At 47.5% G+C, this 25,142-nt stretch overlaps 7 protein-coding genes and 1 non-coding gene across 8 annotated transcripts; 4 read left to right on the top strand and 4 right to left on the bottom strand.

Moving 5' to 3' along the window:
* Positions 1 to 187: 187 nt before the first annotated feature.
* EV420DRAFT_1507459 (glycoside hydrolase family 47 protein) lies at positions 188 to 2,882 on the bottom strand. Its single transcript, XM_060471369.1, has 16 exons — positions 2,621 to 2,882; positions 2,463 to 2,565; positions 2,395 to 2,412; positions 2,267 to 2,340; positions 2,079 to 2,208; positions 1,968 to 2,027; positions 1,889 to 1,912; positions 1,743 to 1,835; positions 1,672 to 1,687; positions 1,566 to 1,621; positions 1,380 to 1,511; positions 1,213 to 1,324; positions 1,074 to 1,158; positions 683 to 1,018; positions 587 to 630; positions 188 to 526 (listed from the first exon to the last, which is right to left on the bottom strand). Exons 1-16 carry the CDS (start codon positions 2,776 to 2,778, stop codon positions 366 to 368), a joined length of 1,602 nt encoding a protein of 533 aa, XP_060337735.1. The 5' UTR covers positions 2,779 to 2,882; the 3' UTR covers positions 188 to 365.
* A 1,611-nt stretch (positions 2,883 to 4,493) lies between these two features.
* On the top strand, positions 4,494 to 6,779 carry EV420DRAFT_1507455 (uncharacterized protein). The gene is made up of 12 exons (XM_060471368.1): positions 4,494 to 4,912; positions 4,968 to 5,030; positions 5,085 to 5,164; positions 5,217 to 5,281; positions 5,335 to 5,455; positions 5,510 to 5,619; positions 5,671 to 6,076; positions 6,131 to 6,151; positions 6,209 to 6,286; positions 6,333 to 6,514; positions 6,572 to 6,679; positions 6,731 to 6,779. Exons 1-10 carry the CDS (start codon positions 4,864 to 4,866, stop codon positions 6,444 to 6,446), a joined length of 1,107 nt encoding a protein of 368 aa, XP_060337734.1. The 5' UTR covers positions 4,494 to 4,863; the 3' UTR covers positions 6,447 to 6,514; positions 6,572 to 6,679; positions 6,731 to 6,779.
* Positions 6,780 to 7,399, bottom strand: EV420DRAFT_1507451 (uncharacterized protein). Its single transcript, XM_060471367.1, has one exon. The coding sequence runs from the start codon at positions 7,062 to 7,064 to the stop codon at positions 6,900 to 6,902; it is 165 nt and encodes a 54-aa protein (XP_060337733.1). The 5' UTR covers positions 7,065 to 7,399; the 3' UTR covers positions 6,780 to 6,899.
* Positions 7,400 to 7,692: 293 nt separating this feature from the next.
* On the top strand, positions 7,693 to 8,571 carry EV420DRAFT_1636171 (uncharacterized protein; the record flags this gene model as incomplete). The annotated part of the gene is made up of 1 exon (XM_060476553.1): positions 7,693 to 8,571. The coding sequence occupies one exon, from the start codon at positions 7,693 to 7,695 to the stop codon at positions 8,569 to 8,571; it is 879 nt and encodes a 292-aa protein (XP_060337732.1).
* Positions 8,572 to 8,802: 231 nt separating this feature from the next.
* On the top strand, positions 8,803 to 11,292 carry EV420DRAFT_667991 (DnaJ-domain-containing protein). The gene is made up of 12 exons (XM_060483000.1): positions 8,803 to 9,024; positions 9,082 to 9,147; positions 9,199 to 9,254; positions 9,311 to 9,338; positions 9,387 to 9,425; positions 9,480 to 9,563; positions 9,611 to 10,260; positions 10,315 to 10,386; positions 10,441 to 10,465; positions 10,521 to 10,598; positions 10,655 to 10,774; positions 10,824 to 11,292. The coding sequence occupies exons 1-12, from the start codon at positions 8,992 to 8,994 to the stop codon at positions 11,067 to 11,069; spliced, it is 1,497 nt and encodes a 498-aa protein (XP_060337731.1). The 5' UTR covers positions 8,803 to 8,991; the 3' UTR covers positions 11,070 to 11,292.
* Positions 11,293 to 12,061: 769 nt separating this feature from the next.
* On the bottom strand, positions 12,062 to 15,074 carry EV420DRAFT_668556 (uncharacterized protein). Its single transcript, XM_060483001.1, has 17 exons — positions 14,731 to 15,074; positions 14,528 to 14,679; positions 14,280 to 14,475; positions 14,189 to 14,216; positions 14,001 to 14,137; positions 13,809 to 13,949; positions 13,676 to 13,748; positions 13,537 to 13,626; positions 13,463 to 13,486; positions 13,281 to 13,405; positions 13,133 to 13,226; positions 12,995 to 13,077; positions 12,852 to 12,934; positions 12,780 to 12,795; positions 12,698 to 12,724; positions 12,499 to 12,650; positions 12,062 to 12,447 (listed from the first exon to the last, which is right to left on the bottom strand). Exons 2-17 carry the CDS (start codon positions 14,645 to 14,647, stop codon positions 12,403 to 12,405), a joined length of 1,434 nt encoding a protein of 477 aa, XP_060337730.1. The 5' UTR covers positions 14,648 to 14,679; positions 14,731 to 15,074; the 3' UTR covers positions 12,062 to 12,402.
* A 757-nt stretch (positions 15,075 to 15,831) lies between these two features.
* EV420DRAFT_t45 lies at positions 15,832 to 15,914 on the bottom strand. The gene has a single exon. It is a non-coding gene; the product is annotated as a tRNA-Pro (tRNA).
* On the top strand, positions 15,874 to 25,086 carry EV420DRAFT_1507420 (phosphatidylinositol 3-kinase). The gene is given in 34 exon segments (XM_060471366.1): positions 15,874 to 15,977; positions 15,989 to 16,139; positions 16,191 to 16,323; positions 16,376 to 16,920; positions 16,974 to 17,175; positions 17,226 to 17,328; positions 17,379 to 17,572; positions 17,621 to 17,739; positions 17,789 to 17,861; positions 17,911 to 18,111; positions 18,161 to 18,398; positions 18,451 to 18,895; positions 18,945 to 19,184; positions 19,236 to 19,853; positions 19,909 to 20,012; positions 20,062 to 20,350; positions 20,409 to 21,154; positions 21,200 to 21,310; positions 21,359 to 21,542; positions 21,593 to 21,862; positions 21,913 to 22,102; positions 22,153 to 22,316; positions 22,367 to 22,567; positions 22,614 to 22,769; positions 22,819 to 22,959; positions 23,012 to 23,117; positions 23,171 to 23,308; positions 23,362 to 23,609; positions 23,660 to 24,013; positions 24,068 to 24,227; positions 24,283 to 24,396; positions 24,447 to 24,524; positions 24,577 to 24,682; positions 24,740 to 25,086. 32 exon segments carry the CDS (start codon positions 16,275 to 16,277, stop codon positions 24,753 to 24,755), a joined length of 6,903 nt encoding a protein of 2,300 aa, XP_060337729.1. The 5' UTR covers positions 15,874 to 15,977; positions 15,989 to 16,139; positions 16,191 to 16,274; the 3' UTR covers positions 24,756 to 25,086.
* Positions 25,087 to 25,142: the final 56 nt, after the last annotated feature.

Genomic DNA, 25,142 nt, shown 5'->3' with positions numbered 1-25,142 from the left:
ATGTTAGGCTCACTTTCTCGGATGCCAAACACACCTGTCCCAATAGTGTTCTGAATGATGGTATTGACTACTGCCGTTGTTTTTAGGCCATGTCAGAGGATAGCAAAGGAGATATTTACTTGCCACACAAAACCCTGCGCAGGGGCACATAGGGACAATGATCGTCCAAAGAAAAAGTGAAGTTGATCCAAACTGGAGATTGGCTACCGCAGTGAACACAGGATGTTTTGCGAATTAGGCTACAGCTCAACCCTCTGGCAATGACACCTTCAAAGCTATGTGTATATTGGGAGTAAGTACAAAGGAGTGAACAATGGAAAAGAAAGATTTTGTTTGTTAATTTGTCCAAGTGACAACCGTCGTAATCAGACTTCATCCCCTGATACACGCACATTGGGACTGACAACCGGTAGAACCCCACTAACAGTCTTGAACACCGAAGTAATACTGGTAGTCAAAGACCCGGAATCATATGTCGGTTGAGCAGCCGGTGCCTTGAAGGGGTGTGCTTCCGTATTAAAGACATCTGAAACCCCACGGTTAGGCTCATACAGCGCACTCCTTGAAATATAGAATGATCACTAACAGTCATTAATATTGATATTTGCCGGATCATCGAATGTCAGATATCTTCACCAGAAAAAATCAGTGCTTTACGTATGAGAAACTAACAAGTACCCACAGATACTTCAAGACTTCAGCGAACCAGAAGCTCTCCATATCATCGACCTTCCTGGAAGACGTGCTGTCTACATCATATATCCCATCATATGCAACGGCCGCTGATAGATACTTTTTGAAGCTATCGACCGCACTGGCTGCTCGATCTAGGTACTTTGTGTCGCCTGTAATTCTCCAGGCGTAAAAGTTAGACTCTAGAACTTCGGGCCGGAGTATATAGTACGAGGAAGTGATGTAGAATCCGTGTTCGTCGTAAAACGATTGTTGATCGGATGAAAGAGAACTGATGTTCCCACCAGGAGTAATATAAGCGAAGGCTTCCGGCCCGATCCCGGTACTAGCGGTGAAAGATATGAGAATGGCACGACTACAAGGACTAAAGCGACACGCACGCTGTACTTGCATATGTATTCCAACATCCTTCTAACAGTTCTAGGGCAGTGCCCACAATGGTGTCATTCCCGAGTAAGGTTCCACCTGGATATGAAATTAGGGCATCATTTTGAAAAGCGGGAGCTGAAATGTATGCACCGTATAACCAATTGCCTGCATGGAAGCAAGCCAAGTGTGAGCCGACGTTTTCATACTCTGACGATGCTGCATCATAGTCGCAGGTGTAGAGATGCTCTCCGACCGTTGAGCGCTGTACGCAAAAGGACTGAGCAGTGCCATATGAATGCCTAAGTATGAGGGCTTACTCTAAGCAGATACCTTATGGAAGAATCTATAGCCGTCACCCAAGTGTCGATGTAGAGAGTATCATTGAGGTTCGCCAGTCGGGGGTACTTGAGGAGGTATTCAAAATAGCTATCGGAACCACCGCCCCATGTCTCCCATTCCTAGTGAGTCTTTTATAAAATGGAGGAAGTTACATATAGACTTACAACGTAGCCCCCTACGAATTCGCCTGAAGACGGATCTATTCCTTGCGCAGCCAGGCCTGGATGGCTTCAGGTCCCTACTTCGGGTGAATAGATGAGAAATACTTACCAGGCAGGGGAGCACCCTAATGATAGAAGATGTCAGAAATGGCTGGTAAAATGACCATTAGGACAACTTACCAGGTTGGCAATATGACGCATAGCCTTGTCGGCGAGCTCACGGTAGGTGTCATTACCAGTATATTTGCTAAGTGCGGCCCACTCTATGATAAGCTAGGGTCGTGTTATGACAATCGGCACAGACAGATAGTAGAATTTGTACATACTGTCCCAGCTTCGGCGATATTGGACTATATGGTTAAACTTCAGCGGGTCAATAAGGGAAGAAAGATAGCAACCCCTCACTGTCGCAATATCAGGCTGGTTTGATGAAAAATCAATGAAACCGAAGGGTATATCGTTATCCTGTGGCAGCCTGAATACACCTATAAACAAGAGAAAGTCCGTACTACTCACCCCAACCCATGCATGGGCCATCTTGTCAGCCACTTCCGTAGCCTTCTCAAGAAGCACATCATCCTTGGACCCACGAAGTTCGTACACACTGAGAAGACCCCCAAGGTACCTGATTGTCGTCTCGAAGACACTATAAGAGTCGACACGTCAAGTGAGAAATAGTGATGACGCTAGGGAGATAGATATACCTAACATGATCGGAAGTCTTCGACGAGTTGAAGTCAATAGTACCGACGTAACCAACAGCTTCGTCTAGAAGGTCCTGTTGATTGGTTCAGTAAGGATGTAAGAGCTGCAAGGCAACAAAAATGCCTACATCCAGGCCCATCACATACTGCACCAACAGATAAACAAGGCAAAGGACGTATGATGCTAAAAGCGTACCATAGTGCTCATTGCATCAACGATGGAAGCACCCCACCCGTTCCGACCGTCGTAATACGACTTGCTCTCAGGAGTAAGATCATCATGACCCCAAGCGTAGGTTCTATGATGAATCGGTCAACGAGAACAGAAGGGAAATCTGGGGTAAAGAAATTTACTTGTAAGCGGCATAGCTTATTTGAAAAATATCCTTGACGGCATCTCTATAATCTATGGCGGAGTCGGGAAGTGTCAATCCATCTTTCTGCACAGACGAAGCTTGCACTTTCACGGTGAAAAAGAACGAGAGGAAGGAAAGAGCGACTGTCCAACGCATGGCTGGAGGACTGAAGGGGCGGGGGAACAGTTAGAAAGGGGAGACCATTTATACCTGGAATATAAGAAGTTCGGTCAGAAATCAGAATGTCAGATTGAAACACGTGGAAACTCAGTCACATACATATGGGCAACTTCTTCGAATATTCATGTGGGCTCCTTCCCGCCGTTTAACGCCAAAACGGGATTCTAATCGCTAGCATTCAACTGTCCCCTCCCATAAGCACCCTTAGATTTCATTCTGATTAATGATGAAAATTCAAGCGATCAACTATGGATGCAATTCGGGAGAAACGTTAAAAACCGCCGCAGCAGAAGGATTTTTACAGGAGGAATCAATATCGCGTAACCCTATTTCGGAATGCGAGTGTTCGAAAATGATGCCGCACTGATGCTTTGTGGTCTTGAAGAATGGTCCAGGAATAAGAGGTGTGGCATGCCTTGGTATTGCGAATGGCCCTTCCAAGCTACTCATAGTCTCGACGACACATGGTGGAAGACCGGCCTCGGTCAGAGCTGTTTCAGTCCTTGAGATCTAAGAGTTCATAGTTCGAATTTCTGGAATCAGACGTACGGCACCAGACCTTCAGGATAAGCTCTTAGTGCTAGCGCGAAGAATGGCAAACAAACGGTGGGTACGGACGTTCTAGGACTCGGAGGGTGCACATGACACTAACTCATGCGATGAACGCGTCGGTATTCGTCTGCAAGGGTGAAGACGAAGGAAATCTAGAAAAACTACCATTATAAAACAGGTGTGGCATGGCGACATAGTGACCATGAGGTTGCTAAACCACATTGAAGCATCGTAAGTATCCGCAGTCCCGTTACTATATTCTTCGAAGGGTTTACACGAACCAAGCCAGGTATCCATTAGATAAGACAATTTCCGACGGAACGAGCACTGGGGAAGGGATAAAGGCCAAAAGACGTGCAACCTTGACTCAGGCTTGTTGGTAAGTAGTAAAAAAAAGCAACGGTTTGAAAACTGGAAAACTGGATTTATTGGCCACCTCTGCTGATACAGCTCAGGTAAATAAGCGCAAACTAATCTACCTCGGTAGCTCATTGTAAGTAAAGGTACACGTATGAAGGGAAACGGTCAGGACGATAAGATAGGAGATAAAAAGGATGGTAAATCAATGGCTACGGCGTTATTATTCTTTGAAAAGCTCGCGTAAAAGGAAGGACCGGCCCGCTGGCGAGGGTCGGACCGGGTGGGGCCGTCATGTTTTCCGACTTCAAGTTGCACCTCGAAGCTACGCCAATAAGAACAAAAACGTAAAGCAAAAGGCTGATCGTTACAATACTACTGACCTAATCTTCAACGTATCTGCGGCTGTGCCAAGGCTGGACTGAGTAAGTATACTTAGTACTGTGACACAACTTCGGCGTGTACCAAATCAAAAATGAAGGCTGTTAATCCAGTTCGTGGAACTCATTCGTAGCGTTCTGGACTTGCCTGACCAAATTGGCGCTGGACGAGTATTTAAGTTTCTCATTGATGTATCGAGCATGTGTTGAGACTTCCAGGCTGTTTGAAAAAACCGTGATTTCGCTCATGGGAATTCAGTCGTGTGGTTTATGTGTTGTATGGTCGAATATCATTTCTATCCGTCTCAACTTCTAAATCCCAGATTTATATGTAAACTCGTATGTGTACCGGACCGACGTTCCGAGTCTGACCAATCGTGACGCGTTATCGCACGATTTGACATTGCACCGACACCATCAATTCGAAAACTGGCTTATTGTCTCTGGATTTTCTGCTTCGATTCAATTTGACAGACGCGCAGTATACGGCTGAATCTTATTCTTGAATGTTCGAATCGGAGCATATCTTCGACAGAGTGAAAGGCGCCTTTGTTGTGATTATAAATGTGGCGCCGGCGGCGAGCAGTTCACAAAGGGAACGATCCTTGGCGTAGGTATAAATTACCGTGCATACGAGGCGCCTCGTTTCCTACCCTTCCCTTCTTATTTTCATCTCCTTTCATATCAAAGTAGTGCTGGAACACTACCCATTTAATTTCTCACCGCAGTTTTTTCAAAGTCGACCTTACCATCGACGTTATTCATTCATACAATGGCTCGCAAGACGACCAGACGCTCCTTTCAACCCACCAATGCTCAGAGTAGGTTCTTTATGTTCTGTTTTTCACCGCCAATCTCATCTGAGTCTTCGCACAGAGCTTTGGGTATCCTGTCCTAGAGACAAGCGGTGGAATCTCATAGACGATATCATCGGAAGAAGTATAGAATTATCACCAATGCTTTGAGGCTCGCCGTTTCTGAATGAACATATAGGTATCAAAGAAAGCAGAGACGCTGGGGAACGAAAGGGCCATCGATCCGAGACCTACATGCGTGCTGCAGTCATCAAGGGAGTGAGTGTTTCCTAGCACTTGCAGTATTTGTTGATTCTGATTATAGGTGCAGACCGAGACGGGACTCATGAAGATGCATGGAAATATGGTTCGGCTCAGGAAAGCAGGATTAAACTTGCAAGTTCTTTCAGCATATTGGGAACACTCTCCCTGACGGACTTGCCTTTCAGAATTCAAGATGTGATCCAAGAGTGCCAAGATGATTCGCTATCCCCAGTAGCTCAACGCAGAGCTCATATGCACTGCTTCAAGACCAAATTAAAGCGTGTCAAACGGCCTCTCTATGCAGAGGTGTGTTCATTTGTCTTTGTCCCGAAGCTTTAACAGCTGTCTGACTCCTTATAGCTTTATAGCGATCTACAGAAGTTCAAAGCGCGATATGAACGTGAACGCTCATTGTCCACCGAGCCTGACGATCGCATGGTCCTGGATTCCAAAGAACCAGGAGTAGAAAGGTGATGATTTACATCGCTCTCTCATGTCTCGGGTCTTCTCACTATAAACAGCGGCATGAATGTCGAGCCTATTGCTAGTTCTTCCAGGCTCCCGCCCAGCACACCCACCAAGATGATCATCCCAGCGCACTCGTATCCTACTCCGGAATCCATCCCTCGCGTTGGTCATTTAGCATCCCGATTGTTTGCTCTACTGCCCTCCTCCTTTCTTCACCGTAGTTCTATGGACATCGACATACCCGAGTCTCCCATCCATGCTCCTCGCCAGTACTGCAATGTTGCGATCGCGACTAGTCCCATCGTGCTCGAAGAAGATATTGATATGGTTCCTCCGCATCTTAACGTGGCATCATCATCGCTCTCTTTCATTTCTCATCAATCCGCGTCGTCCAGTAATGGTGACATTAACATGGAGGACGGTGCTGGTACATCGCCGCGCTGCGCCGGATGTGAACAGGTAAGTATCTCCAAATGCCGGTGCAACAGAAACTCACCATTCCGACATTTCCAGGTGCAGAAGCAACTTGACGCGGTTTGCCAATTCCTTGTATACGGCGTGTTTTGTTCCTGATGCGCCGGATTTGGTTAGGCCCAGCTCGAGATTGAATATCTGAAGGAAAAAGTTGAGGAAATCACGGAAGAAATGAATAAGATCGACGATGAAAGAGTATGTTGACTTCTTTCTCTGGTGGCATGTTTGACATCGTCCATAGAAGGAATTAATAACGCAACTAGAGGAATCAGAAGAGAAAGTAAGCCTTTCGTGTCATTTTTCTGATGATCTCCTCGGCGTTGTTTATAGGTACGGTCCCGCGACTCCGAGGTGACGACATTGCAGACTAAGTTGTCAAAGACCCAAGATGCGATCCGGCTGCTTTTAAAGAATAACGCCGATGTACGGTCTTGATTTGTGTATCTTGATTGTACAACCCTTTTTGATGAACTTTTGTAGCGACGGAAGGTGGAGGAGGAGAAACGCGCAGCCATTCAGAGGGAATTGCATGAGGCTACGGCACGACAAGCAGCCGAACTTCAATGTGAGAATGAAGTCGAGAAACTGGTTCGTTCTTGTTCGTGATTATTGTCTGAGAGCCCGCTGACGACTTGAAAGCTTCTCGAACAGATGGATACAATATAGTGAATCTAAGTTACAGTAATTATAGGTCTATGGTAATACTGTCCCAATAATATGTCCAATGCATATGTGTCTGTGTAAAGTCCACGTAAATCCCATGAATAATTCTTCGTAAAAAGATACACAGTGTCGTCCAGCAACAGCCCTAATAGACGTATCTGATGCTCCGCCTCTTTGCCGATGGGGTAACGAACACGAAGTTCGGAGGAAGGAATGATGCGCGGTGCTGCTTTTTAGTCAGGCCGGTGATTTTCTTCCATGCTCTGACAACTCTGCGTTCCACATAACGAGTGTAAGACGGAAGTCGCATAGCAGACTTTGAAACACTACAACGGCAATCATGGTCAGAGTGTATTCAAAACGGCCTGAAGGCAGTCGGCGGACTTACGGGTAGTATTGGTCGTAGTCGGGTTGAGGAAAGGAAAAGACTGAGTCTTTGTAGGAAAGGGAACTCGTGGAAGAAGACATCATGTATACACGTGAGGATGAATTAAAGAATGGTTGGTAGTTGGTAGAAAGAACGGTTGGGATAGTTGCTGGGGGGATTCACTTGGGAAGAACCTGCTCGCCTGAAGAACTGAAAGGAAACGCTTGGGTTTTTATACTTCTACAATACAATAACAATGAAATACAATGCCTTCTACGACGGGAAGAAAAAGTTCCGCGGAAACAATTGTGTTAGGTAAGGCAACAACAAAGCGCAGCCCTTATATGGGTTCGACGGGCCGCGGCATACGCGTAGTGTTTGGATGTATTTGCATGGATTGAACGGTCCGAATCGGGAATGTCCGTGTTGTGCCTGCGACAGACCGCCACGACTGAACGCAAACCTGCATTTTGCCCTTGGATCCGTCTCGGGCCCTCCAGACTGTCGCTGCTCGCGTTTTAGGCTTACAGCACTTGGAACCTCTCTGGACATCGTTCGTGTCGACGAAGACATGGATTTCGACCCAATGAGCACACCACGACCCGCTCACCGTCGGCATTCTTCATCCCTATCCTCGCGTGCTACCTCCCATGCTCATACGACGACAGAGCTGCTTGATTCTTCCCCGTCATTTCAGCGTTACGAAGGGGAGTTTGTAACAGGGTCGTCATCATTCCGTACCCCACACCAAAATACAGCGTCCAGATTCATGACCTCTGTGAAGCGATCTTTATCAGTCTCTCATGGTGTGACCATGAAAAAGCGACAGACGAATGTTTCTGTATGCCCGTTACTACTTTTCCCTCGTCGTCTGTCGCTCATATACCTGCAGAAAAGTGGAATGTATTCTACCCCTGAAGAGAGGAACATGCCATCATCCTTCCGGCAACGCGACCTGTCGTCTTCACCGCCGACGATTGAACAGATTGCAATGGGTCTTCACCTTTCTCGTACTCCCCATTTGCGGCCAGCAGGAGCACAGTATCATTCGCCATACGGCCGAACTTCTGCGCAGGGGTCTCAGCATCACCACGCCCAGAATGAGACCTCTCGTCGCACGACTCCGTCTGTCGCACTCCCTCCTCCTCCTACACGTTCCTCTTTAAAGAAGCCAGGTTCGACTGTATCGTCGGCCAATCCTGGTCTGTCTACTGCCTCTTCAACAACAGTGACGTCCAACTGCCCTTCCACGCCGCAGTCGAACCGGTCACTTACATCTTTGAAAATGCGCATGTCGCGATTCTTACCCGGAGCCCGGTGTGTCTCAGCTCCATCGTCCGTAATGGGCTCCCCTGCATCATCGCCTCGTACGAGTACATCAGACATTCTCCCCCGGAAGAAGGCCGTGCGGTTTTCTACACCAGCCCTGGGGATAGAGGAGAACGATTGACGTATATTTATGGGTTGTATATTTTTAAAGCCCTGTCTCCCATTCTCGTGCACCTCCGGCGTTCCCTTACAGGCGGGCCTCTGCAATATCGTACATTCACATAGTTCCTGTTCATATTTACACGTTCAGCCTATTTTATTTCCACTCGATGGATATTTATGCTGTACAATGCATTTTATACTACGGAAAGCAGTGAATCTTACGATCCTATTTTTTGCGACTGCGCGTCATCATTATTGACAAATCCGATGAAGTCACGATATCGTCACAGCACAGTTTGCCGCGGGTCAAACTTTTGATTCATTTGTACTCGTCCAGACAACGACCATTATACCTTTTTTCTTCCTCCTCTTCTGTACACTTCTACCTCTCTCTTTCTCGCGACGACAACAACTATCATTCTTACTACCTTCAGCATTAATGGCGCCAGTAGAAACCGAGTTTTACGACCTTGTACGCGGGCAAATCCATCTGAAACCAAGCTCCTGCCACTGAAGCATTTTCAACTAGCTTGGAGTCCCCGTGGATGTCGATGAGACGCTGCTTAAGAAGGCGTACAGGAAACAGGCGATGAAGGTACCGTTTTTCTCCGTAATTGTTCCTTTAGTTGAGCTGAGTCTAGCGCAGTATCATCCAGACAAGAACCCATCTCCCGACGCCGAAGAAAAGTTCAAGGAAATCAGGTATCTGACTCTTGCATGGCTGGGCGCAACAAATTTTACTCAGAAATTGAGTTTAGCAAGGCGTATCAGGTTCTGTCGGACTCGGTGAGTGGCGTCAATGTCTTCCTATCTTCCTATTAATGTGGCGTTTAGAACCTACGAGCTGTGTACGATAAGAATGGAAAATCTATGGTACGCTTTTGAAGCGTGTTCTCTTGCGTCGCATTCATATCCTTATTTTCAAAGGTGGACAAGGAAGGTGGAATTACTATGGAGGACGCCGCAGGCTTCTTTGCAAACGTCTTTGGCGGTGAGCGCTTCGCGGAATATGTGAGCGGCCACTGCTTTCAATATCACCGGTACCTTAATGCCTGTAGATCGGAGAAATCACCATCATGAAGGATATGACAACCGTGGCTACCATGATGACGGAAGAAGAAAAAGCTGAGGTCGAGACTCAGCTCAACAGCGGTCAGAAACCCACCGGTTCTGTGAATGCAACACCAGCAACGCCCCCTGGTGATAATTCCGAATCGCCAAAGCCATCTCCACCTGTCTCTCAGTCAACGCCTCAATCTGCACCGTCTTCGCCGCCTGACGCTCAATCACATACAGGCTCCCTCGTCCTGCACCCTAATGACAATAAAGACGCGTCGACAGCCTCGTTATCTTCCAGCGCTAAAGAGAGCGCCAGAGAGAAGGAAAAGGAAGCCGCTGCACGAAAGAAGAGAATAGCTGCCGAACACAGGGAAAAGTGGCGAGAACAAGAGAAAGAGCGTCGGAAGGCCATGGAAGAGAGAGTCACGACACTGACCACGAAACTAATAGAACGACTACGTCCGTTTGTGGAGGCCAAGAACCCAGGCGATAAGGATGATCCGGAAACACAGGCATTTGAGGCAAAGTTCAAGAGGGAAGCGGAGGACTTGAAGTTGGAGAGCTTTGGCGTTGAACTTCTGCATACCATTGGAATGGTCTACATGATGAAGGCAACTTCATTCCTCAAGTCGAAAAAGTTTCTCGGCATGTGCGTGGCAATCCGATTCAGCTGACCTGGTTTCGTGTATTGAACGTGTGATAGTCCCGGATTCTTTTCGCGTTTGAAGGAAAAGGGTTCATTAGCCAAAGACGTTTGGGGCGTTATCGGAAGCGCGTACGTAGCTCGTTCTTCATATTTCTGTGGCGTGTTACCTGACTTGCGCTATAGATTGAGTGTGAGAGATGTGATGCTTGTAAATGTTTTCGCGTCCTTAGCTTCTTGTGGGAATTAACGCGTTGAGTGCACAGGAAATGGAGAAGATGCAGGCCAAGGGTGAACTGGGTGAAGAGGAGCTAAGAGCGCTTGAAATGGACGTGACTGGCAAGGTACAGGGTCTTTTACTTCGTTCCTTGCATAGTTTCCCCTGATTTGAGGACCTTAGATTATGCTGGCCTCATGGCGTGGAGCACGACTGGAAGTGATACAAGTACTTCGCGAAGTACTCGATCATGTGTTGAAAGAACCGGGTGTCCCAGATAGTGTTATGTATAACCGTGCCAGAGTCAGTCGCGTCTCGTTCTTACTTACGTGTGCTGACACGCTCACATCAGGGACTCCTTCTCATCGGAGCCATTTTCAAGTCGACGGTGCCAGATGAGTCGGATGCGGAGCGCAGAGAGCTGGAAAGGATGGTAGCTGAAGCTGCAGCACCAAAACCGAAGAACAAGACTGCGAAATCCAAACGGGAAGAGCTACTTAAGGCGAAGGAGTTTGCGGAAAAGCAGGCGAAGGTTTCTCCTTCTCCTTCACCTGCCCCCACTGCAGCACCGGCACCTGAGGCTTCCGCTTCTGCATGAGTATGATTATTGTTTACGTCTTTGCTATGTTCTCCTTTAGAATAGGTTTTTCTTATCTTTCACGCCTGGGATGATCAGTATCTTAATGGAATCTAGTTTTTCTTTACACCTTTCTGTACAAAACTAGACTGGGAATATCTAAGTACGACTCAGAAAAGCTTGGGGGCCGTTCCCAACAGCGTTTCATTGGCCGGTAATGGCAATGGTGTTGCCTCTCGCAGGCTGGCGAGCCGTCTTGCTTTGTCAGCGACGAACACACCGACGGCCAACGCATCTTCAGATTCTATGACCGTTGACACGTTTCGATCGTCATGCGCAGATCGCACCTTCGCGCCCAACGAGTATAAAAGGGCGGCCTCTTCGTTTATAGGCTATCTCTCTTTCCTTCCTTCGTCCACTACTCTGTTTATCGACTTTAATTGCGACAGGCCCACTCCGGGATGATATGCCAATGGGACGCATTAGACTACCACCGCGTCACTTGCCTTCCTATCCTACGAATACTGCACTATCTTTCGTAGTACCATTTTCTCCGCTCTGGCATGCTGCTGCGGCTAATATCGCTCGAATGAATACCGGTACTTACCGTAGCTCACAAGGCCAACTTGAATCGGAACCACCAGTTTCTTCAAGCCTTCTAAACCGCATTTGACGGCCGACTGGGTACTCCGCCAAGAGATACCTGGAGTATGCTGTCCGGATGTGATTGTCACCGTGGTCAGAGAAATGAACTACGGGCAACTTTAGTATCCACCTGGTTTGGTCTGTAGGAATTGGAACTTTCAAGTCAAGTCTTCAGCGCCTGTAGACTCAGAACAGTGTGCTTCTAGCGGACGCAGTGAATGACCATTCCGAGTGGTGTATTTTGGTGCTCCTAGTTATGAAGAGGCTCACAGGTTCTCGGACGAGATTAGATTGGTCTAGGCAAGTTCGGCTAGTAGCATGCTCTAGCCGATCTGACTATGTTGGACGTCTTGAACGTGTCAATACTTGAGTAGGCAAATGCCTCGAGTCTCGGCGTCTTGCTTTCTGCCCACGATCCACATTTCTAAACAGGATAGGCGACTAGAGGGCCGGACGTGATCTCTGCTCGTAAAGCCGTCGGTTACGGTGCGTCCTAATTTCAGCGCAAATTGAGAAATCATATATAAAAGGATACAGGAATTCAACGCGACAGGTGGTTTCCCATACATACAAGTTTCGAGATACGCCCACTAATTAATCAAAGGAGTAAATCATTGAAGGGGTTAATTCACCGACGGCAAAAATCAATACTTTGTAAGTACACGTACCTTATGGCGACTAATACAGCCGTTCGTATGTCCTTCGTTGATCAAACTACGGAAGCCCTTATTTGAGTTTCAAATTCTGCTTTGACCTGCAAGATATTTGCGTCAGCAACGCTTTCCAATAAAAAGATAATGCTCACAGCTTTGAGGAAAGCTTTATCGGACAACGCCCGGAGTCCTGTGAGAGCAAGACCTTTGGTTACGGTCATTGTAACTTCATGGGCTGCCATAGTTGCCGCGGCTTTGGTAAATGCAGGTGTGTGATTACCCCCTTTGGGTTCGGTCGGAATAGCTGAAGGAGAAATCAGCTGTTGATCACAATAAACAACATATCTTTACCATAGCATGGGTGAAGTGCGGGCAAGGCTAGTGAGAGTAAGAAGCTCTTTCATGACCGGGGTTTGAAGCTGTAATCACTAACCGAATGACACATTTCCCTGAAATGAAGAGAAGGTGGTCAGCAGGGGGAACAACGGAGAAACGCAAGCCTCACAAAGTCTGTTGAGGCTGATGATCCATCTCTGTCTGATGATACCATACCATAGTTCCTCCCGACCTTGTCGGCGAATTCTTTTCCTGTAACAATCAGATGACTGAGGTGAGTTTGACATTGGTAATGGAACGAGTATCACTTGCCAAGAACGCTATTCTGGAGGAGTTCATAATAAGGACTCGAGAATTTTATCTTAACTTTGCATGCCGTTGCTAGGGCAGCTGCTCTGATCGCGGGAGAGTTAAAAGCTAGTAATCGGTGAATCGGAACGGGGCGCTTACTCAAAACAAGCCTTGACACGCTGAGCAAATTCACCTACTTCCCCATGAGTAGGTGCGCGGACAATCCAGGTCATATGAGCGTAGTCAGGTATAACTGGAGAACCTTAGTTTTAGTCTCGACTACCCGGCTTGGACGGGTGATACATACCATTTGCAGTCCAATTTTTTCCACCTAGTATGCCGTGAATACGATGGTCAGGTTTAATCTGCTGTCGAAGGACGGAGATGCTCGAATACGCCAAGAAGGCGGCGTCGAGGGCATTAGTTCCTTCCCTGAAAGAGGGTGATAATTTCTGGGGGTCAGAATTTCGAGGACGGAGATGTCCTTACCATGGGGCAGCCCCCGCGTGCGCGCTACAAACATAAATCAGTTGCGATGAACGGAGACCAAACGCGGTGCTTGCCTTTGCCCAAAATATTCCACTTCTGCCTCTTGCATCGCTGTCGTCGAGCCAAGATTAGCCGAGTTGGAAGGTCCGGGTCCCGGATGACACCTGTGAGGTCCTCAATGAGGCTTGATTTGGGAAGACGAGGCTTACTTACATGATGCAAAGATCCATATCTTTATATGCCCCGCGTTCCAGCAGGATGATCTTACCCCCCACACGTTCTTCGGCTGTTCCGGAAATCAGAGATTACATTGGGGTGAACCTAGAATCCTGGACTAATTGCTTACCGGGCGTACCGAGAAGTATAATCTTTCCTGGGATGTCCAGAGCTTTCAGGGTGGCCTTTACTGCGATAGCGACCCCACATCCGCTCATAGCGATAAGATTGTGACCGCAAGCATGGCCGATACCGCTGAGGCCGTCCATTTCTTGAGGGATGTGAGAACCACAACATCCAAAAGAACCATCCACATTCTTACCAGAATTTATGCCGAGAGTGCTACCGCCCTTTCCATGCGTGTACTCGGCACGCCAAGCAGTATCTAGTCCCAGATACTGTCTGGTGACCTGAAAACCGTGGTTCTCCATGTAGGCACAGAGAAGATCGTGGGCATATCTGCAGGGGAAATTTGAGAGCCGGTGGAAGAGAGACGGGTCGTGTACTGACCGTTCTTCGAAACCGAGTTCTGGATGATCTAGATCACGTCCGTGTCAGCGGGCAACGGTGGACAGGCGGTGGTAACCATATAGATACTTGCCGTGAATTTTCAAGCTAAGCTGTCGAAGGGTGTGATTGAGACTTTCAAGAGTGTTGTCGACAATATCAACGAGGTCCTGACGCTGGAAGGAATCAAGGAGACCTTGGGGCGGAGAATAGGTCGGAACGGGGTCGTTAATGTTCCACCACGTCGAGGGGTTCGCATACGAGTAGTCGCAGCTAAGATTCAGACAGCCCTGTTTACATTCATTACTCGTTTGCAAGAATGAATACAATTCTGATACTTGCCTTGGAACATTCTGTCTCTGGCTTTGAAAGCTCAGGAGTAGTAGTACTACTCCTGGGTATGGTTCGAGATTTGGTCTTCCTGAAGAGGTTACCAAAGCAGCCAGCTTGAATGTCGACCATGGTGGCGTGGAAGAACGGCAGCCGCAACGGCCCTGATAATGTATGCCATGGTTATATACAAAGAGTACCGGCTATGCACGTACATGTAAAATTCACTAAGCGATCGCTGACGTAGAGCTTCTGATCAAAAGTGCCTCGATCAACTCCAGCCTCCCCTGCCGCTAAGTTCGGACCTAAAATAAGCGGTTTCGTAGCCTTTGCCAACTTGATAGCTTGCTATTGAAGATCCGGCGTTTGTATACAGATCCACTCCAATAATATATGCTATCACGCGCAGTCAATCGATAGGATATATGTTCTTGGAAAGGGCTGGGTGTCTCCCCCCTTGAAGAGAATAAGTATCCCGAAACTCTCCTTGGCCGTAGGCGACGGACCGCCGGTGATGGTTCCGTCAACGAGTCTGAAGCAAATTGCCACGGGCATCGCTGTGTATCGCAGCGGACTTGTTTGACGCCCGGATCCATGTAACTTGATAAGATTTATTCCGGTTTGTTCAACGGATCTGGCGCGATGACAGATCCTGAAAACTTAACCGGAATATCGGACGGGTGGTTGTCGCCGCACTGGAAGCTGCTGGAAGGTACAGGAACATCTATTGGCGTCAAGCCGAGATAATGTTGCACCATTCCCGGACAAAGTCAGAAACCTTTGAACATGTCAAAGGCGATGCCAGAGAATGAATCATGTCGGTGTGCCATTATCAAAGTCCGAACAAATGTGTTAGATGCAGTCTTCTAGAGCCTATGAAACTTGGCTCACTTGATTCTTCTTGAATGTTCTAATGAGCATTGAGCACAAAACCCTGGGTTTCGGACCGGTAAGCTACCAGTTAGTTACTGGTAACTTACCTGCTCTTGCTTGTTGTGTGATAGTCAGTTCAGCAAGATAATTCCGACACTATTCCATGTGCATTCTGTTTACAAAGACAGTCATAATTATGTACTCCTTCCGAGTGTATCACAGCTCACTAGGTCAAGAATATATCCAAAACACGAGGATAAAATTCTGAAAAAACAATCTAGGTCCGTACCAAAACACTCCGGGAGGGGTTGGACCATTGGTAGAAAACTGTAACTTACACCTCATGGAGGTTTTGTGCGTAGTCGTGCGCCGTGCGGTCTAAATCGGACAGGCCTCAAGTCAAAAAAGAAGGGGAGAATCACTTCTTCCGATAAACAACCCACGGGCTTGACCGGGAATTGAACCCGGGACCTCCTCGAACCAGCACCAACCCTAACAAGGAATCATACTACTAGACCATCAAGCCTATGCACGTGGTTGAGAGATGCCATACAAAGGAAGACTGTCTGCAGGAATACCAAGAATCAACACACCAATACAATCTCTTCCTCTCTTACGATCTGGATCCTGGCGGGCCATGACATCCACTGTACAGTCGGCGCAGGCCGATGTCTTGTCGCAGATTTTCCAAGGACTGAAGAATAAGAGTCATGAAGTACGACTGGAGTCTTCTGTCAACTTGCGTCGATATGTGAATATCTCCATTATTCCAACTTTACTAGAAGCTCATGCTCATGTCCAGGTTGCCACTACTGTTGCCGAAATGACACCTGATGCTGCAGCCAAGCTATGGGACGACAACATCAATCGAAGGCTTTTCGATCTCATGCATAGCCAGAATACAACGGAAAATTTTGGTGGACTCTTGGCTATAGGCGCGTCATTAGCCATTCTCGTACCTGCCACGCGAACTAAAACAGCTATTAGATCATCTCCTTGAAATTACTAGTGGGGAAACCATTGAGTCCAAGCGCAACTTATTTCGATTCTACAACTATGTCAAGCATCTCCTTCCCCACTCAGACGTCAACCTCATGTTAGTGGCGTCCAAGACCCTAGGACAGATAGCACACATTGGCGGTTCTGCTTTTGGAGACCGGTTTATGGATTATGAAGTTCCCGCTGCAATCGAACTGATGCAGCCGGAGAAACAGGAATCACCTCGATACGCCGGCGTCTTAATCTTGAAGGAGCTCGCTCGAAACAGCCCCGGATATTTCCATTCTCACATAAGCCTTGTGTTTGAAAACATAGTCGTCGCTCTGCGAGATCAGCGCGTTAATGTCAGGGAGGGCGCTGCAGAACTGCTGGCAGCTTGCTTAGAAATTGTCGTACAGCGGGAGCGTCAAAGTCGGAACACCTATCTGAACGGAATTTTAACGGAGGCTCAGGCAGGATTGAGGATGCCACAACCAGAGATCATACATGGCTCGCTACTTACGTACAGAGAACTTCTTTTGCATGCTGGGATGGTGCGTCTACTTATCTTCTCTGTTCATCATTCTCAGTCACGAATGTCATCTAGTTTATGAAGGAAACTTTTATGGATACGGCGGAGAAAATTCTCCGATTCCGAACCCATCGAGACAGTCTCGTTCGCAAACAAGTTATTGCGATGATACCATCTCTAGCCGCCTATGATACGCAAACTTTCAAGGATAATTATCTCCATAAATCCATGAGTCATCTTTTGACACAGCTCGAAAAGCCTCACGAAAGACATTTTGGTACGCCCAGCCATGAAATGTCGCCAACTGGTCGCCTGACCATTTCCCAGCCTTCATTGCTATCGGACATACGGCCACTGCCATAGGTAGTGATATCAAACCGTTTTTGGACTCGATCATGATGCATATCAAAGCTGGATTACAGAATAGAGGGCAAGTCATGGACCTGACCTTTTGGAGTAAAGATTCTAAGCGTAAATTAGGAGGAAGAACACAACATCAGAAGAACCTATATTCCAATGCATCGGTATGCTTGCTGTGGCAGTGGGACCTCATTTAACCAAGTTGCTGCACGACCAACTCGACCTTATGTTTGCCGCCGGACTTAGCGAACCACTCTGTCAAGCGTTGGCAGCTATAGTGCATTACATTTCTCCTCTTCTAAGCACTATACAGGGTCCGTGTCACATCTTTGCCACAGCCATAGCCGCTAAAACCTTTGCAGATAAGCTATTGGATTTGTTGTCGATGATTCTCAGCGGACAGCCATACAAACCTCTGGGTGCTCCGTCGACGCTGGCCAGAAATGAAGTTTCTACCGTCAACAGAGAGCTAAATGCACAGGTGATTTCAATATCCACTTTCTCACGTACAATTGTTCATATAAATTCAGGCTGCTGCCAACGACAAGAGTCCGGAGATAATCACATTGGCTCTCACGACACTCGGTTCTTTTGACTTCACAGGTAAGTTTTGCACCGCGTGTTCTCCTCCCCATGATCAAACCTCTTACAGGGCACTTGTTGAATGAATTCGTTCGTCAATGTGCACTGCCGTATCTTGAGGACGATAATGCGGACGTACGACGTGCCGCCGCTTTAACCTGCTGTCGTCTTTTCGTGAGGGACCCTATTTGCTACCAGTCCAGTAGCCATGCCATCGAGATTATTAGCGACGTTTTAGACAAATTATTGACGGTAGGCATAGCTGACCCAGGTGGGTTTTCTTCAAACATCTTACTTGGTAGTTTCTGACCATCATGCAGACCCGTCAATCAGGCAGACCGTACTTTCCTCACTCCACGAGCGCTTTGACAAACATCTAGCCCAGGCAGAAAATGTGCGGTCTTTGTTCATAGCCCTAAACGATGAAGAGTTCGAGAATCGTATAATTGCGGTCTCGTTGATCGGGCGACTCGCGAAGCACAACCCGGCTTATGTGGTTCCCTCGCTGCGTAAAGCACTTATTCAGCTCTTAACTGAGCTGGAATACACGACTGTCGTGTAAGTCGTTTTTCCATTACTTGACGGCCTTTGTAATCAAAAATTTGAATAGTCGCAATCGTGAGGAATGTACTCGGCTGCTTTCGTTGCTGATCAGCGCTACTCAGCGTCTTATCAAACCCTACGCTATACCCATTCTAGTTGTCTTGTTGAAAAAAGCCAATGACTCCAATCCTGCGGCGGCATCCAATGTCTTGATGTGCTTGGGCGAGCTTGCGTGCGTCGCGGGGGAGGAAACAATGGACCATATTGGAGACATCATGGAGGTCTTGACGGCGAAGCTATCTGACCCGTCACTTATCGAACGAGACGCTGCTCTTCACACTCTCGGACAAGTCTGCTCTAGCACCGGCTACGTCATTGACCCGCTTGTCGACTACCCGCAGTTACTTCCGCTTCTGGGGAAAATTTTAAAGTCGGAAAGTTCACAGGCTGTCCGCCGGGAAGTGGTGAAAGTATTGGGTATTCTTGGAGCTGTTGATCCGTACAGACGGAAGGTAAAGCACTTTCTTCCCTCACTGTGATTATCTAATGATTGCTTGACAGGAGCAGGGAAGTTCAGTTGAAGATGCGTCTAGTGAAACGCTGATCACCGCGGTCAATCAAGTCCCCATAAACCAAACTCCGACCATGGTAACCGACGACTACTATCAAAATGTGGTCATCAACGCGCTGTTGGCCATTTTGAAGGACCAGTCTCTCAGTACACACCATCATACGGCGATTGAAGCCGTCATGTCCATCTTCAAAACTCAGGGTCTGAAATGCGCATCTTTCTTGCCGCAGGTTTGCTCAACAATGAACACGTCTAATTTCTATGGTACTGACTTAAAGTAGATCATCCCCGCGTTTGCGACGGTGACAAAACACTCCGCTGCTCGCCTACAAGAATTCCACTTGCAACAGCTGACAATTTTAGTTGGCATCATCAAGCAGCATATACGCAACTATATGCAGATCATCCTCAACCTCATCAGAGATATATGGGAGAACGCTGCACTTCAGCTTCCGATAGTGTCCCTCATCGAAGCCTTGAGCAAGGCATTGAATGCTGAGTTCAAACCGTTCTTACCTTCTGTACTTCCGCTGGTCCTAAAGGTGTTCGACGGAGAGCTTAACGATAAGAGAACCAATACTCAGATGAAGATCTTCGACGCCTTTCAGACTTTTGGTGCGAATATCGAGGAGTACCTCCATCTCATAATCCCTCTCATTGTTAAGTCTTACGACCGCCTGGATGGAACAATGCCCCTTCGTAAGAAAGCCATCCAGACCATCGATGGTTTATCAAAGCGTGTCAATTTTTCCGACCACGCCTCGCGGATAATCCTCCCTCTAGTTCGCGTCTTGGAAGGCTCTCAGAATGAGCTGCGGCTTGCGGTCATGGATACCTTATGCTCACTTTGCATTCAATTGGGCTCAGATTTTGCTATCTTTGTACCTACCATCAACAAGGTTGGAGTTTCGTTTCCACAGTTACCGAAAGGACCAATTCATGTGTTTTTATCAGGCTCTCGTTCGAAATCGTATCCCACATATCAAGTACGAGAACTTGATTACCAAACTTCTCAACGGTGAACAGCTGCCTCAGGAACCTGGAGTACTAGAATTACTGCAGGTCTTTTACTGAATTCTTCATGTTTTAAATTGACACTTTTCACAGGTCAATCGAGAACGCGAAGTCGGCCGAGTACTCTGTTCCTGCGGCTGAAGCTGCCAAGCTGACAGTAAACCAACAACATTTGAAGACCGCTTGGGATACTTCTCAAACCAGCACCCGGGACGATTGGCTTGATTGGATTCACCGCCTCACCGTTGAACTCATGAAGGAATCCCCGTCGCATGCTCTTCGTGCCTGTATGAGTCTCGTCGATATTCATACCCCTCTTGCTAAGGAATTATTCAACCCGGCATTCCTATCGTGCTGGGGAGAGCTCTATGATCAATATCAGGTTTGTCATTTTTTACATATATAAGTTTCTTGATTGAAGAAGGCGCACTTATCAACAGGAGGATCTCGTGCGATCAGTCGAGACAGCTTTGACGTCAGGTACCGCGCCTTCTGAATTGATACACCGTTTACTCGGACTCGCAGAATTTATGGAACACGAAGAAAAGCCTTTGCCCATAGAACACAAAATTCTGGGGGAATGCGCACTGAAGAACTTGGCTTACGCCAAGGCTCTCCACTACAAGGAGCTCGAATTCTTTTCCGAAGCGTCGCCTGCTACTATCGAGGCGCTTATCTCTATCAATACTCGTCTTCAGCAACACGATGCTGCTTGGGGGACGTTGGTCATGGCTCATGAGCATTATGATGTTAGCAAACAAGAGGAATGGTATGAAAGGCTTGGAAGATGGCAAGAGGCACTGGGTGTCTATGATCAGAAGGCAAAGCTGGATCCTTCTTCCGCTGATGTTCAGATTGGTCGAATGAAGTGTCTGCATGCATTGGGCGACTGGGATCAGTTGGCGACCCAGGTCGACGAGATTTGGGCCAATGCCAGCGCCGAGGATCGCCGTGAAATTGCGCCCATAGCTGCTGCTGCTGCATGGTCCCTGAATGAATGGGATTCCATGGAGGATTATATTGCTACCATGAAGTCTGATTCTACAGATCGTGCCTTCTACCGTGCTATCCTGTCTGTACATCAGAACCAGTTCCCGAAAGCCTTGCTGCATGTTGCCAAAGCTCGTGATCTTCTAGATCCCGAGTTGACCTCCTTTGTTGGCGAAGGCTATGGTCGGTCTTACAAGTGAGTCGCCCATGAAGTCGGCACGCATTTACTGATTCCTCGTAGTGTTATGGTTCGCGCTCAAATGCTTTCCGAGTTGGAGGAGATCATCGCCTACAAACAGTATGCCGATCAGCCTGAGCGGCAACAAACTATGCGTAAGACGTGGATAAAACGGTGATTGTTCTTCTCCTGGGTTGTTTCTTGTCACTAAACGTGAGTCAGGCTACAAGGATGTCAACATGACGTGGAGGTCTGGCAACGAATACTTCAAGTCCGAACCTTAGTTCTGAATCCTGAGGACGACCCTGTAATGTGGATCAAGTTTGCGAACTTATGTCGCCAGCAGGATCGTATGGCCCTGGCTGAGAAGACGATCAGTGCCTTGTTGGCGCCTCACGCTACTGACGTACGTACAACCATCCTCCCGACTGCTTTGTTCTAACCGTCTTTCGGAAGCTTCACAATCCTCGTGATCAGCGCATGAAGGCCCCGCCCAACGTGATATATGCTCAGCTCAAGTTCCTGTGGGCGGCTGGGTCCAAAGACAGCAGTCTCGCTTTCCTTCGTCAATTCTCAAACAACCTCGCTCGCGACCTACAAGCCGATGATGGTCATGCTCATCCCTGGGTTACCAGGCAAAGGAAGAGTCAATTGTCCAAACTACTTGCACGTTGCTATTTCAAACAAGGCCAGTGGCAAATGAAATCAAGTGATGACTGGGTTTCGGTCAGTATACCTTGATGGTCTACCTTCTTCCGTCCTAATGCATGTTGTAGAATGATGCACAAGGCATACTAAATTGCTATGTTAGTGCTACATACCACGATCCAGAGTGGTATAAAGCTTGGCACACCTGGGCCTTGGCTAACTTGGATGTTGTTACTTACATGGAAAGCAGACCAGAGTATCGTTTTGTTGACCAACCCCCACCTGCGCTCGCGGTGCATGCTGTCAATGCAATAGAAGGTGGTAACTTCCTTCGTAGACCGACATCTCATGCTCAACATTGATTCTAGGTCTTTTCCGATCGGTCACTTTGCGTAACACGGATGCTCTGCAGGACACACTACGCATTTTGACGCTATGGTTCAAGTTTGGTGGACACCCAGATGTTGCTCAAGTCATCGCAGTAGGATTTGCCAAAGTTGGAGTGGACAATTGGCTGGAAGTGATTCCACAGGTCGGCGATCTCTAGCTTTCTTATTCGTGCAAATTCATGTCCTCGCACAGATCATTGCCAGAATTCAAACACCTCACACTACAATCCGCCGCCACATCCAAAACGTCCTTCTCATTATTGGAAGGCACCACCCACAGGCTATGATCAATCCCTTGACCGTGGCTTCGAAGTCCTCAAGCAAGGCGCGATCGGAGGGTGCGATCGGGATCTTGGAGCATCTCAAAGACCGCCACCCTGTTATCGTCGCACAGGTAAGCTGCTCCTCATGCGATGACTATTTTCCTTATGTTTTTGTAGGCTGTACTTGTGAGCCACGAAATCATACGGGTGGCTATCCTCTGGAATGAGCTATGGCATGAGGGTCTAGAAGAAGCCTCCCGTATCTATTTCACGGAAAAAAATCCCGAAGGCATGATTGCCGCATTAGAGCCGCTGCACCAACTCATGGAAGAAGTACGTCCTCCCATTAAGTGCATTTACCTTTTGACTGATTGGGTTGCAGCCCGGCCCAACAACTGCTAGAGAGATCTCGTTCATTCAGACTTTTGGCAAGGATCTGAGGGGAGCGCGCGAAGCATGTCAGAGGTACCGTCAATATGGCGATACTAGTGATTTGGATAAAGCCTGGGACATTTATTATGCCGTGAGTGTTCTCTTGTAAATTCTGAATTCCATCGTGACCTCTTGGGGAACAGGTTTTCAAGAAGATTGAGAAACAGCTTCCTCAATTGACTAGTCTCGACTTGCAATATGTTTCACCGATTCTATTGAATGTTCGTGATCTTGAGCTAGTGGTGCCAGGTCTGCCATTATACATAATCTTCTCAATGGTACCTAAACTAACTTACGGTCAGGTACTTATCAATCTGGCCGTGAGATTATCAAGATCTCTAGTTTCTCTCCCAAATTGCCTGTTATTGCTTCCAAACAACGGCCACGGCGGCTCACTTTACGGGGTTCGGACGGTAGGGATTATCAATATGTTTTGAAAGGTACAGCAGCACGGCATTGTTAGTGCACTCAGAACTAACCATACCGGTCCTAGGTCACGAAGATCTTCGACAAGATGAACGAGTCATGCAGTTGTTCAGTCTTGTCAACACGCTGTTATCTGTGGATACCAACAGCTATATGCGGCGTCTACATATCCAACGTTTCCCGGTCATCCCTCTGGCACCTAACGCTGGTTTATTGGGATGGGTCCAAGGCAGCGACACTTTCCATGTCCTTGTGCGCGATTATCGAGACTCTAGGAAAGTCCTTTTGAACATTGAGTATCGGTTGATGCTACAGGTTGGTTCCTCCGAGATTTCAACATTCTTGAGTTTGACAATGAATGATAGATGGCGCCTGACTACGAAAATCTCACACTTCTCCAGAAAGTGGAAGTCTTCGAGTATGCGCTCGAAAACACAACCGGTCAGGACCTTTACAGAGTCTTATGGCTGAAGAGTCGTGACTCGGAGCATTGGTTGGAACGACGAGCTACCTACACCCGTTCACTGGCTGTCAATTGTATGGTTGGACACATCCTGGGACTTGGGGATCGACATCCGTCAAACTTGCTACTCGAAAGAGACACCGGAAAAGTTGTCCACATTGATTTCGGTGACTGTTTCGAAGTTGCTATGCATCGCGAGAAATTCCCAGAGAAAGTACCTTTCCGACTGACTAGAATGCTTACACATGCCATGGAGGCAAGTAGAGATCTCTTCTACTCACCCTTCTGTCACCTTAACTTTTCGTAATAGGTGAGTGGCATCGAGGGGAGCTTCAGAAACACTTGCGAAATAGCTATGCAAGTTCTGCGCGACAACAAGGATTCATTGATGGCTGTCCTTGAGGCTTTCGTCTATGACCCTCTCATCAATTGGCGTCTCATGCAAGCGGATGATGTCAGAGGGCCACAAGGTCACATATACAATCCCTCGCGTCTTGGCTATTGCTGATGCTCCTGATGCTATAGATGCTTCAAACGACAGCGATCGTGCCGCCGAACTCGTCCAGTTGGCACATACTACCGCGTATGCTCAAGGTCCTAAGAGGAAGCTGAAGGCGGACGAGAATGACATATTCAGTGGTAAGCTCTGCCTACAGTTTACATGGAACCGCCTTACCCTTTCGATACAGACGGGCTTCTTGGCGTTCAGGAAGTTCGAAATGAACGTGCACTGTTTGTATACAATCGTGTCCAAAACAAGTTGACAGGTAGGATCCTTTTTTTCTGCTGCGTAGCAAAAATGCTTACGCCTGCTTTTAGGACGAGATTTCAATCCCGATGTTTCCCTTTCGGCCATTGATCAAGTCGATAAATTGATCAAGCAGGCTACATCTTTGGAAAATCTGTGTCAGCTCTTCTCAGGATGGTCAGTGAAATGCTACTCCTTTACCAGCGAAATCCCCTTGCTGATTCTGACTTATAGGTGTGCTTTCTGGTAGCGTCGGTACTGATTCAACGGACATTTGTCATCTACAGCCCTATATCCTAATTGCCCTGTAACTTATCCATCTGTCGCATAATGTACTCTGTAGTCTCATCGGTCTTTTCTACAACAATTTGTATATCTTTGCACTACAAGTTCTACCTATTGAGCCGTTGGACCTAGGAAGTATCTCGCTTGGAATTTGTAACGATTGGCGGACATCAGCAAACGAGCTAGGCTGGAGGGGTGAGTAAATAGTTTAAAAGTTGAGATCACATCAAACAAGCCACCGTAGGAGGCAGAATGGAGTATCTTCTTCCTAACGAGACATTGGTCACGAAAAGAGGGTGAATTCAACATCGAATCAGACCTTGAAAGGGGTCTAATATATTCAATGACAGAC

Source organism: Desarmillaria tabescens, assembly GCF_030435595.1.
Source record: "Desarmillaria tabescens strain CCBAS 213 chromosome Unknown EV420scaffold_3, whole genome shotgun sequence".
Taxonomy (NCBI): Eukaryota; Fungi; Basidiomycota; class Agaricomycetes; order Agaricales; family Physalacriaceae; genus Desarmillaria; species Desarmillaria tabescens.
The sequence above is the reverse complement of the archived record's forward strand: the minus strand, read 5'-3'. Positions and strand labels throughout refer to the sequence as shown.